Consider the following 12,029-nt stretch of genomic DNA (forward strand, 5'->3'; position numbering starts at 1 on the left):
ATTGTATAATATTAACCAATATACATGTAATTAAGAGAATAAAAAATTAATACCCATCTTCAATCTCCATACCCCAAAATAATTAATCAGTCTACAAAATGACGACTTCTTGGATCCTTGGGAACAATCTTCCAGTGTTCGTCAGTCAAGTTCCTCTCCATGGCAATCTTGCGCCACTTTCTTATCCTCCAATCCATCTTTTTTGTGAGCCCACAATGCCTTTGCAGCTTTAGGGGCATCGAATCGTAGACCTCCCACCATTTTTGGTGAGCAAAATCGCTCGCAAACAAGTGTCGATCCGCCATGTCCCAATTGCAATCGTAGTCCTTGTAACACATCCACGGCTTCAACCCAAGATAGTGCACGGCCACCACGTCGTCCCTAAGCCGGGGACGATCACTAGAAGCATACACTTTGAGGTGGTTGGTCTTCGTCGGAAGGCGGTGCCACCACACAAAGATCTCGTTGAGAAACCCCTGATCGCCGCCATTGTAGGACACGATCTCGAAGCTTTTGCGCATCATTTCTTCGAAGAGGCACGTCGAGGGTTCGAGGACCATTAGGCCGGAGTTGAAGAGCGACTTGTGGTTTGGGGCGGCAGAGAGGGACGGGTAGGACATTAGGTGGTCGAGGTTTTTGAGGATGATAAGGTCGGAGTCGATGAAGACGACTTTGTGGTATCGGGCAAGTTGGAAGACTCGGAGCTTGCTATAGTTCCACTCGTTGTAAGAGTCTCGGGCCGCAAATGGGCTTCGGATGCGTTGGACTGGGACGATCTTCCAGCCCGCGGAGCGCAGGGCCGAGAGGGACTTGGGGCCGATGAAAGAGGAGTCGGCGAGGAGGACGAGGTCGTGGGTTGAGTTTGTGCGGCGAATGCTTTGGGCCAGAGCCACCGCACCGCACACATACGATTCCGATGAGTGAAGGACTGTCGCGTACGCATACCGAGGTGGGCCCCACCTCCTACGGCCTTCCGTGTTCTCGTTGCTACCATTGCTGCTTCTCGTGTCTTTTTCTTCTGTTCGTGCTTCCTCTTTTCCTATCAACATATGTGTCCGTAAATCTAACATGATTAGATTTTATTTATATGTACAATTAAAGAATGTATGTTAAAATCTAACTACTTGATATTATTTTTTTACTATTACATTTTTACATGACAAATACTATACAAATAACTACATTAAACATTTAAGAGAAAATTATTTAATTTTTATATTAAAGTTTTTTTTTTAAAGTTCGTGGTCGAACCGTATACTCACACTAGAGGAAGAAATTTTAGTTGTATCGTCGTAATGTTTAAAATAAAGGCTTTGTCACAGTGGAATTTGGTTCTATATCACGGTGTACATGGTGTTTTTACCCTTAATTGAAACCAAGGTTCCTGATGCTCATCTCCCCAAATTTTTAATTTGAATGTTTTGTAAAAATATTTTCTTTGAATAAGGTATTAATGAAGAAATGTTCTCTCCATTATAATTGTCTATATGTATAAAATTGACCAACTAATTAATGGCTAAAATCATGTTCTAATTAATGTAAAAAATCTAGGAATTACTCACAATAGTGGGATTGTAATTTCTCTCATTGATGTTATGCGGCTATAAATATAAACGTTTTGGGGTCTCTAAACTCACTCACACTTTCAGAAAACCAACAACATCTCGGGGTGAGAGCAAGAGCTTAAAAGATCCTTGAAATAACTCGTCGGAGTCGGAGTCCGAGACTTACCGAAAAACACAACAATAGTCGGAGGTAACTCGATCCTTTTCGCTTCCGTTTTTTCATGTTCATGTTGTTAGAACACTTTGTAATAAATTCTTATTGATTTTTTTAGCCCTTAATTTTTGTTCATATGCTCAATGAAATTGAATTTTTGGAACACAACTAACTTTTACTGCATATTAATTTTAGCAGTAAACGGGTCAAAAATTAATTAAAAAAAAAATCTTTTATATTAAAATATCCTTAATAACTTAGAAAATATAACATTCAGCCGTAGCTTTTTTTTTTACGACCGTCCTTAATAACTAAGAAAATATAACATTCGGCCGTAGCTTTTTTTTTTTTTTTTTTCACCGACAAGGGATGAAACTAGGGGAAGAAGTTAGGGGGACTACTTGAAAAAATATTAGGGGGCACTTACTTATAAATTTTTCTATGTATATTAAAAAAATATAGTTAAATAATAATAAAAATTGATAATCCATTTTTGAGGAGGCCACAAAAAATGATAGTTTTTTAGTACGGTCATCTTAGGTATTTTATATTAAAAAAAGTCATGTTTTTTTTTAATATTTAACACTTGAGTGAAAACCCCAAGTTCATACTCTATGTATGTGTCTTTTGTGTGTCATAGTTTTCTCTAATTTTGAGAGCTTAGTTGAGATTTATTTTGTGAAATCTCTCTCTGTCTCTCTCTCATTAGTTGACACACTTGTCCCTATCTAATTACACTTATAATTGAAGTATTGAACTAGCAGGAAATGAACGAGTGTATATCAGTAGCTGAGTAAACACATGCAAACTCAGCTATTATATCAATCTTTAGTTCATCACAGATGATGTGTGAATATTATATGCAAGCAATCTTGTTGTATTAATAAATAATCTACTATAAATTAAGATTTTTCTAAGTATTCAATAATATAAGAGTTGAGTATATGACGTCAAAATCTGATTATAAGAAAATATACATACTTTCGAAACATAATGCTAACATAACACAAGGTAGAAAGATCATAACAAACTATCAAAGCATATCTGTCTTCACTTTGTATGTGTACGGAGACAGTAATCGAAGAAAGGGTTTAGTGGCTATGTAGCCAAATAAAACGTTAAAAAATTTTAAATAATCAACGTTTCGTTAATTTTTGATAAAGAGTCACGTAAATTTATCTATGCAGATTAAATTTTTAGTAAATATGTGTAAATAACGTGATTAAGTCATATTTTTGGTTATTTACGAAATATTTATAACTATTTATAAAAAATTTATAAAATATAGATTAAAATTTAAATGCTTATGTTTATGTGGCTTATATTTTGTTGTAGAAATATAGTTCATCATACGCACTTAACTTTTCGCAATAAAACTATTACCTCTTTCTTATTACGTCACCATTATTTTTACCAAAATCTTTATTTTTGAAAGTCAAACTCATCTAAAATTATATATCTTTATATCCTCTCTTCAAAATGTTATACAATACTATGGATATTAAAAACAAATATATGGAATCATTATTGTACATCATTCGAAAAATTAATCGTTATCCATCCTAAAATCAATTCCTAGCTTCATTGAAACTTAGCAGGGGGGCTAGCATCTAGCTTATCAATTTTCCTTAAGTAATAAGTTGATAAGTGACACACAATGGCTAATTGATAATCATAGAACTAAAATGGTGAGAGACTGAAAGAGCAAGAACATAAAAAGACTTGTTATAGTGACAGATCTAGAAAAACTAATCTGAAGATTAACACTTATATAGACATTTTAATGCTTTTGGTGTAAGTTTTTAAAAAAATGTAAGAGAATATTATTAAAGCTTAAAAATGTAAATATATATAATTATATATTAATTTCATGAGGTTAATAAATTATATATTTATTAAATTTTAATTATTTAAGTATGATATGAACAATAAAATTCTAGTTAATTATTTTTAAGTATAATAATAATAATAAAACATGCCATAAAATATTATGACTAATAATTATAAATATGAACTGTAATTAGTTAGTATCGAAAGGGAATTAAAAAGGAAATTATGACTATTAGTCTTAAACTATATACTTTACGAGTTAAAGAGATTAAGTAAGAATCAAATTAGTCTTATCTTTCATTAATTATAGTTTAATTTCTAATTGGAACTAAAAATATGTATTTAATTGCATTAACATTCTAATTAGAAATAAATAGGGATTGAATATCTAAAAGAATTCTAAAAGAAATCGCTGATGGAAATAAAATTGGTTTCAAAGAGATAAATTAGGATTGAATTCCAAAAGAAATGGATGATGGAAATAAAATTTGTTTCAAATTAAAAAAGAATTGTTAAAAGATTATGGAATTGAACTTGAGGAGTACAACTATTTCTGAACCCTGCATTTACCGCCAAGCTAAAATCTCAGTTGTTTTTAATTGGACAAAATTTGTACTACCACAATTACAGGTTTAAATATATTTAACTCATTTTATTTTAAATTTAAAACAAAGTTGAATATTTGAATGGGCACTTGTCCCCTCTAACCTCATAGTGTGCGAATGAGTGTAACCACAAATGTAGATAAGGTAAGGTTAATATGCAACAAAAAAATTATAAAAAAAATAAGGGAGACCATTTACTTTTCCGGTTAATTAATTTATTGTAAACATAGTAATAGTGATAGATCTGCGCGATCTGGCGCTCCAGTCTCGCAGCGAAAGCACGCAGACCTTTGTCCAACTTTGTATGCATCGTTGCCTTACCAAAAAACCGACTCCGGCTCGGAAAAGAGAATCTCAGCCCTGACATCTCTATCTCTATCTCCGACAACTACGCCAGAGAAACCGCTCCTTCCAACGCTGCGATTTTGAACGGTCCGCTATGCATCAAAGGCTTGGAGACGAGGATTTGGAGGAAGAAGAGAAAACGATCGACTCAGAGAGATAAAGGCAAACAAAAAGAGATCGGCTGACTTTCTACGAGGCTCGTGGAGCTCTGGATCGAGGAAAATCGAAAGTGGCCAGACGTCAGAGGAGAATCGTCGTCGCAAAGTTTGTGGACAACGGGGAAGAAGAAGTCAATCTGTTAGGCTCCAAGGAGCGTCGATCGCCCCCGCGAAATGAGTTTGGGGCCGGCGGAGATTCTCTCCGGCACTTGCATGTAACGGCTGAACAAGCTCGAGGTGACTCTGATATAAGCGGCATTGAACATGAGGAAGTCTTGCTTTTGGAAGTTCGAAGAAGTCGACAAATATAAGGCGACTAAGGCAGTGGAGTTTCCTATGAGTTGGTCGTCAGAGGAATCACGCCTGAGGCGACTTCAGTGTAGAGAGAGCGCAACTACTACAAATACAGTTTTTCGGTGCAGATGACTTTTGGGTGCGACTTTTTGTACCCAAAAGTCGCACCAAAAATTACTTTCGGGTGCGACTTTTCATACCCAAAAGTCACTGAAGAAACTAAAAAATTTCGCTGATTTTTTTTAAATTTGGGTGCGAAAAGTCACACCCAAAAGTTCATCATACCTTTGGGTGCAACAAAGTCGCACCCAAAAGTCCAAAACATTTGGTCTAAAAAATTAGCGGGATTTTGTTCCCTCTTATTTCACTTCTAAAATTTCACTTCTAAAAAATTATCTTCTTGCGAAAAGAAAAGAAAGAAAGAAAGGAAAGGAAAGAAAGAAAAGAAAGAAGAGATAAAGGGAAAGAGAGAGACCGAGAGAAGGAGAGAGAGAGCCGAGAGAAGGAGAGAGAGGAAGAGAGCGAGGGAGTGAGTGACGGGGGTGAGCTCACGGAGGAGGAGGAAGCTCGACCAACAGCAAGCCACCGAGACCCGAAACCATCTCGAGCGCGCGCGTCTCAGCCGAGAAGACGAGGACGCCGTGAGCCGCCGAGGACGCCGGACCGCGGAAAATGAGGCTGAGAGCACCAGAGGGTTGATTTCACAGCCATAAAGGTGAGAATTTGTTTCCCCCAAATTTGAATCCGAGATTAGGGTTCTTAGTTTGTTTTGGGATTTTTGAATTTCTTGGATGATTTCGGGAATTGATTGAGTTTTGATGATTGATTGAGCTTGATTGTGAGATCTGATGATTCTTGGATTGGGATTGTGTTACAATCTGTGTTGGTGATGGATTATTTTCGGATTTGTGGATGATTTGGTTTCGGTTTTGGATTTGGCCGTGTGTGTATTCTCTGGCCGTGTGGCTGCGGATAATTGTCGCCATTTTTTTATTTTTGGTGACTTTTTAGGTGCGACTTTAGGTGCGGAAAGTCGCACCTAAATGTCGCACCCGAAAGTCAAGACTTTTGGGTGCGACTTTTCGCACCCAAGACTTTTAGGTGCGGACTTTCGGGTGCGGAAAAGTCGCACCCAAAGTCGCACCTAAAAGTATCATTGGGTGCGACTTTTGACATTTAGGTGCAAAAAAAGTCGCACCCAATGCTATTTTTTGTACTAGTGAGCGAGAGTTTGGGCGAATGTTTCGGAGGAGAGATAAACGGCCATGGCCAATGGCCAAAGAAGAGAGAAACAAGTGTTTAGGGTCATTTTTGGATATATGTTGTTATAGTAGATTAAGTGGGCATATATTTTTAATAAAAATAATTATGGGCTACTTTTTAAAATAAAGATGGACTATCTATTGAGCTGTTGAACTAATTGACCATAATTAATTATAATTAATGGATTTACGAAATAGTTGAGGGTTATTTAAATTAGTGAAATAGTATAAATAATAGTCTTTTAATTATTAATTAGTCGAGGTTTTAATAATTGTTTTTATCATATTATTAAGCTTTTTTAAAAGTGATAATTTTGTGTATAAAATTGTCAAAAAGTTTAATAATAATAATAACTTGACATTATAATTTTGATAATTAAGCTAAAAATTTGAAAGTGTAATCGATTAGTTTCAAAGTTTCAAACGTACTATTTTGTATAATTATTCTTTTTCAATAGCTTATATAGTCTCTTAATTATTGTGTTGTTTTGGTCCTCCGATTAATAAGATAAATAAAATAATAGTCCTTAAACTATATTTAGTAGGACTTAAACAATTAAGAATAATAAAAAATAGTTAAGGAAAAGAGAAACGAACCTGAGAGTGAGCGTGGAATAGGACGAGCGAGTTGGCAAGAGCCAACAGGCGCGAGAAGCTGTTCTTGAAGCCCCGAAATGTGGGGCCTGTAAAGCCAAAACTCCATTTTTCTATGCATCAGCAAATCCTCGCACCTGAAGATCTCTCTCATGGGCCCACACTCCCCCACGAACGCCACGTGTACATCCGCGTTTCCCCTCGCCGCCAGACTCGCCGCGGCCAGGTTCACCTGAAGCGCCGCCACGTGTCTCCGCGTCCCGTTAGCCCCGTCACCGCACGGAACCCTAGCCACCACCACGTCGAGGCCGTCGTACGCCGTCTCCGACGCCGACGGAAGAGGAATCTCCGGACACTTCGGCGGGGCCCACTTCGCGTCCTCGTCGATCCACCCCGGGAATAGCTCTTCCCATTTTGCCCCCGTCGAACCGAACCTCACCTGAACGGTCTCCACGTGTGGTCCACGTAAGCGTTCCCTGTCCTCTGCTTCCGAGTTGACCAACCCAACCCTTATGATTCTATCATTCTCACCGGTTTTAATTATTTTTTCTTCGACGAGGGTTTCAAACCACGGGGGGTGTTTGGGTGCGGGGATGGTGACGTCATCTTCTTCTTCCTCGTCGTTGTCGTTTTCGTCATCGTCTTTGTGAAGTCTTCGAGTCGTCGATAGAGTGGCGACTGTGGTGTTGTTGTCGTATACGAAGTTGGAGGGTTTTGAGTAGCGTAGTGAGAGGATTGCGAGGACTAAGAGCGTTAGAGAGAGAGTGAGTAGAGAGATTATAGAGATTAAGAATGTTTTTCGATTGGAGTAACTGGAATAATTATGGGAATTCGTTTTGGAGACCATGACTTGTTTGTGGTGCTTATGCTGAGATTTTACGACTTAATGTTGAATTTTTTTTGTTTCGATCATATACGCATAGACATAGTAATCGTTGATAATTGCATGGATGCACGTTTGGCTTTTTATTTCCAGTCAATTACAAATGCTAGCGCGTATGTATCTTAATTTTCACGCGCGTCCTGAATTTATATTGTTTTGCACATGACTACTTCTTGAATAATAAAATTTGTTGTTATTGTGCTTAATTAATTCATTAAAATATAAACGAAAAGGAGTAGCTTGTTTGATTTAGCAATACAGAAAATAATTTAGGTGGTTAATAGTGGTTGTTTTATTCGGATGCGATGAAGATTTCAAACTACCAATAAAGCAAAAATTATCAATATTAACTCAATTGTCGTGGTATATAATATACGTGACATACGTCCAAAAAAAGGATATCTGTTTAGGACTTTAGGTACCCCTAAGAAATGGGGTTTTATGTGTTCCATGTTTTAAAAAGTTGAAATTTGTACAAATAATTTTTAGATGTGAAAATCGGTTGAAATTTTAAGATGTTTGCCTTCTATTGCAGAGTTTATGTTTCATTTACAAATTCTAGATGACCCACCAATATGATTTGGTCAAAAGTTCAAATGACATTGTAATTACATAAAATATTGATAGAAAATCCTTGATATAAATAATTAAAGAGATATGACATTATAAATGATCAACTTGACAAAAATGACTTAATATTAAAATAGTTAAACAGCGGAAACAATATGACATCGTGAAGAGCATACATTTGGACGTGAACATGACTTGTGCGATATAAATAGTGCGTTTTTTTTCCCTTAATTAACAGTTTTCCTTAATCATATATTGTACTCTAACCTAGCATATCTTTCTACGCTTATCTCAAAATTTTCATATTTGTTGTTGATCAATAAAATAAAGACCCTAGTATATCTTATATATTGTACGTTTAGCTCTCTCTCTCTCTCTCTCTCTCTCTCTCTCTCTCTCTCTCTCTCTCTCTCTCTCTCTCTCTCTCTCTCTCTCTCTCTCATAACAAAATATCGAACAAAATATGCCTACAAAAGTTCATAGACATAGTATTTGTTTGTAATTATATGTGTATATATAATGTTGACAGATAAAAATGTTACAACAATTATCTTACGAAGAGTATTAATTTGATTCCGACCACACAATCCTGAGAGCTCCAAGTTCCTAGGCTAGACTTTCTCCAAATACATACGAATTTAGTAAAAGAAAGAATGTAAATGAGGATGCTGAACAATAGATGAAGCTTTCTGGTCGAGTGCTTTTGTATCAAAAATGTAAATTGTCATTCTCTCGTAGCATCTCCCACTGTTTATAGTGCCTAGGCCTGAGTACGTGTGGTGATCAAGCCCACATCTCTAGAAATTATTGAATAACCGTTCTCAGAACGTCTGTAATGAGTGTTTATCTCGTCCGAGTGTTTTGAATAATCGTTAAAGCATGTGTTTTGTTTTAGTTTTTATTTATTTTCATGTGTTATATTTATTTGACTAGTCTTTGACCAATTAGCTTCTCTTCCCTTGTATGTCCTGCTCGGCAGAGTTCATTCTTGTCTTATGAACGGGCTGTATATTACCAGAAGCCTTTCTTTGGGAGTTTTCCCTGAACCGGATCCGGCGAATTGCTCCATGAACTTTCAAGTCAATTATTTCCATCATCCAACTGAGTTTGGTTTAAGCTTTCTGTACCATATTTTGGTAGAGCTTAACAGAGTCATGGAGAAAGCTTGGCACATTACTTCTTGACTTGCTCCTTACAGCAGCATCCAAGACTTGAATGTCACGAGGTGATCGCCTGTATCATTTTTCTCGTCATAGACTGGGATGTTCGACATTCTGAATCGTTCGGGCAATGGAAGTTCTAACACCTGAGCAGTGATTGGGGAGGCCATATCGCCAAATTTTGGAGTCGAATCTTTTAGTCCTAGGGCAACCTCCTCAATACGACGTTCCAACCGTTTGAATCCAGTTTCATTGGTGCTTGAATTGTCTCCAGTTTTCTCGGAGTCTTTCATGACCTAAGACTTGCTTTTTTCAACCGAAGGCTGGTACCGATCATAATTTTTTTATCGAGTTGCTTGATGTTTACCTTCTGTCTTTAAACTTACCTCATCCGTCTCGTACCGATCTCTGGCATGCTTTCGAGATTTCTTAATCCCGGGCTCCGAGTCGACCAGCTTTTTTCCCGGGCGGTGAGAGGGTTCTTTCTCGGGAATCACCAATGCGTTTTGCAGTGTTACCCTTTTGCTCTGAGCTTCTCCTCCAATTCCTTATTGCTGGCTTTCAGAGCTATTAGATGATCATGGATCTCCTTGACTTGCTCTGCTAGGCTCGGACACGGGATATACACTACCAGAAATATGGGATACAACTACAGTTTTTTTTTTAACTTCAGTTTAGCCTTTTAATGAAGTCTTTTAAGATAGACTACGGTCACCTTTTTTTTTTGCCTATATTAAACTCTAGTCGAATATAAAACTATAGTTAATGGTCTTTTTTTCTCTACAGTCAATATAAAGAAGTAGTGGTAATACCCAAAAAATTAAAAATTATCAAAATTTCACTACTTTAAAATGGAGGGAAGTTTCCCACTAAAATTTAACACCTTTCACTACAGCTAAATCTAAAGAAGTAGTGGTAGCACTAAAAAAATAAAAAAAATTCTAACATTTCACTATTTTGTAGGTGAGCTTTTGAAGACTTAGCTTACGAATCTGAATTAGATGTCTTATTATATCTGTTTTATCTTGAGGAAATTGTTGCACTGTCCGGTGCCCACACGCTTGGAAGGTCTAGACCCGATCGTAGTGGCTGGGGCAAGCCAGAGACTAAGTATACGGTATTGAAACATGCGTGCTCTTTCAGTTTCAGGAAAGAAAAAAAAAAGAGATGCTACAGTTACCTGAATTATACACCTTGTTATCGTGCTTCTATAAGATTCTGCGACTTTTTTTTTTCCATTCAATATGTATAGAACTCATTGGGTACAATTTGGAATTTGTTTTGGAAATCATTATTAGGTGTTTTTTTTGGATATTTATGTAAATGATATTTATTATTGATTTAATGAAATATGAGATTTTTGGATATTATTATTGTGTTTAATATAAATGTATTTTATTTTATATTTATTTAAATATATATTTTTTGGAAATAAGATGTAGTCTATATTGTTAAAATAGAATTTCATAGATATAAACTACAGTTAAAAAATATAGTCTTCAAGAGAAAAGATTGGAGTCATAGGCAAAGAGATAAGACTCCAGTGCAATAGATGCCACAAAAACGCCGTAGTCTGTCTAATTGAATCAATTTAGACTACTTGTTAAAACTGTAGTGTTTTTTTCTTATGTAATTTAGTTTTATATAACTACAACATAACGTTGTAGTATTTATAGATGAGACTAGTAAGACTTCATCTAAAAAATGTAGTTATATATTTTAACTACAGTCTTATAAAACATATACACTACGGCAAAAAACTGGAGTCATAATCAAAGAGATAAGACTCCAGTGCAATAGATGACAGTCAGTAAACTGTAGTCGACTTAAAATGACTACGGCGTTCGGCAGTAATTAGAGGCCAAATTTCTGGTAGTGATACTCAGAAAGTTCCTCTGGAATGAGTAGTATAGTGCGGTTGAGGTGCTTAATCTTTGGATCGGTACCGATGTGGTTGTTGTCTCCGACGAGAGTGGATGAACTAGCCATCAATCTTCAATGCTATCCCCTCCTTCTAGCATCAAATTATTGACAGATAAAAATGTTACAACAATTATCTTATAAAGAGTACTTGGTTTCGAGCATGCAGTCCTGAGGGCTCCAAGTTCCTAGGCAAGACTTTCTCTAAAGAAAGACGAATATAGTAAACGAGATAATGTAAATGAGGGTGCTGAACAATAGATGAAGTTTTTTGGTCGAGTGCTTTGTATCGAAAATGTAGGTTGTCCATCTCTCGTAGCATCTCCCTTATTTATAGTGCCTAGGCCTGAGTACGTGGGGCGATTAAGCCCACGTCTCTAGCGGCTGTTGAATAACCGTTCACACAAAGTGTGTGATGGGTAGTTATCTCATCCGAGTGTTCGAAATAACCGTTAAAGCGTGCATTTTGTTTTAGTTTTTTATTTATTTTAACGTGTTATGTTTATTTGACTAGTCGTTGACCTATTAATTAGCTTCTCTTCTTTTGGATGTTCAGCTCGATATGGTTCATTCTTGTCTTATGAATGAGTCGTTCCTCATCTTTATTGTATCTTGGTCCCATATGACTCGAACAAATATTAATGAATTCTTACCATCCTCGGGACTCCGAGCCATTAGCTCGGAGTATG

At 36.5% G+C, this 12,029-nt stretch overlaps 1 protein-coding gene across 1 annotated transcript; it reads right to left on the bottom strand.

Annotated features, from left to right (window-relative positions):
* Positions 1-72: 72 nt before the first annotated feature.
* LOC149380763 (putative UDP-glucuronate:xylan alpha-glucuronosyltransferase 4) lies at positions 73-9,713 on the bottom strand. The gene is made up of 4 exons (XM_089601198.1): positions 9,457-9,713; positions 9,276-9,361; positions 6,811-7,551; positions 73-1,039 (listed from the first exon to the last, which is right to left on the bottom strand). Exons 1-4 carry the CDS (start codon positions 9,711-9,713, stop codon positions 87-89), a joined length of 2,037 nt encoding a protein of 678 aa, XP_089457324.1. The 3' UTR covers positions 73-86.
* Positions 9,714-12,029: the final 2,316 nt, after the last annotated feature.

This window comes from Urtica dioica, chromosome 11 (assembly GCF_054948205.1).
Source record: "Urtica dioica subsp. dioica isolate 48M chromosome 11, U.dioica_male_clone48M_v1_H2, whole genome shotgun sequence".
NCBI lineage: Eukaryota > Viridiplantae > Streptophyta > Magnoliopsida > Rosales > Urticaceae > Urtica > Urtica dioica.

What these genes read in the sequence shown, in the direction of transcription:
- LOC149380763 (XM_089601198.1), bottom strand. Translation starts at nt 9,713, where the DNA reads ATGAAAGACTCCGAGAAAACTGGAGACAATTCAAGCACCAATGAAACT. An exon ending in TTCAAGTCTTGGATGCTGCT is followed by an intron (nt 9,362 to 9,456) that starts GTAAGGAGCAAG and finishes AACCAAACTCAG; the next exon opens with TTGGATGATGGAAATAATTG. An exon ending in TATTCCACGCTCACTCTCAG is followed by an intron (nt 1,040 to 6,810) that starts GTTCGTTTCTCT and finishes ATATGTTGATAG; the next exon opens with GAAAAGAGGAAGCACGAACA.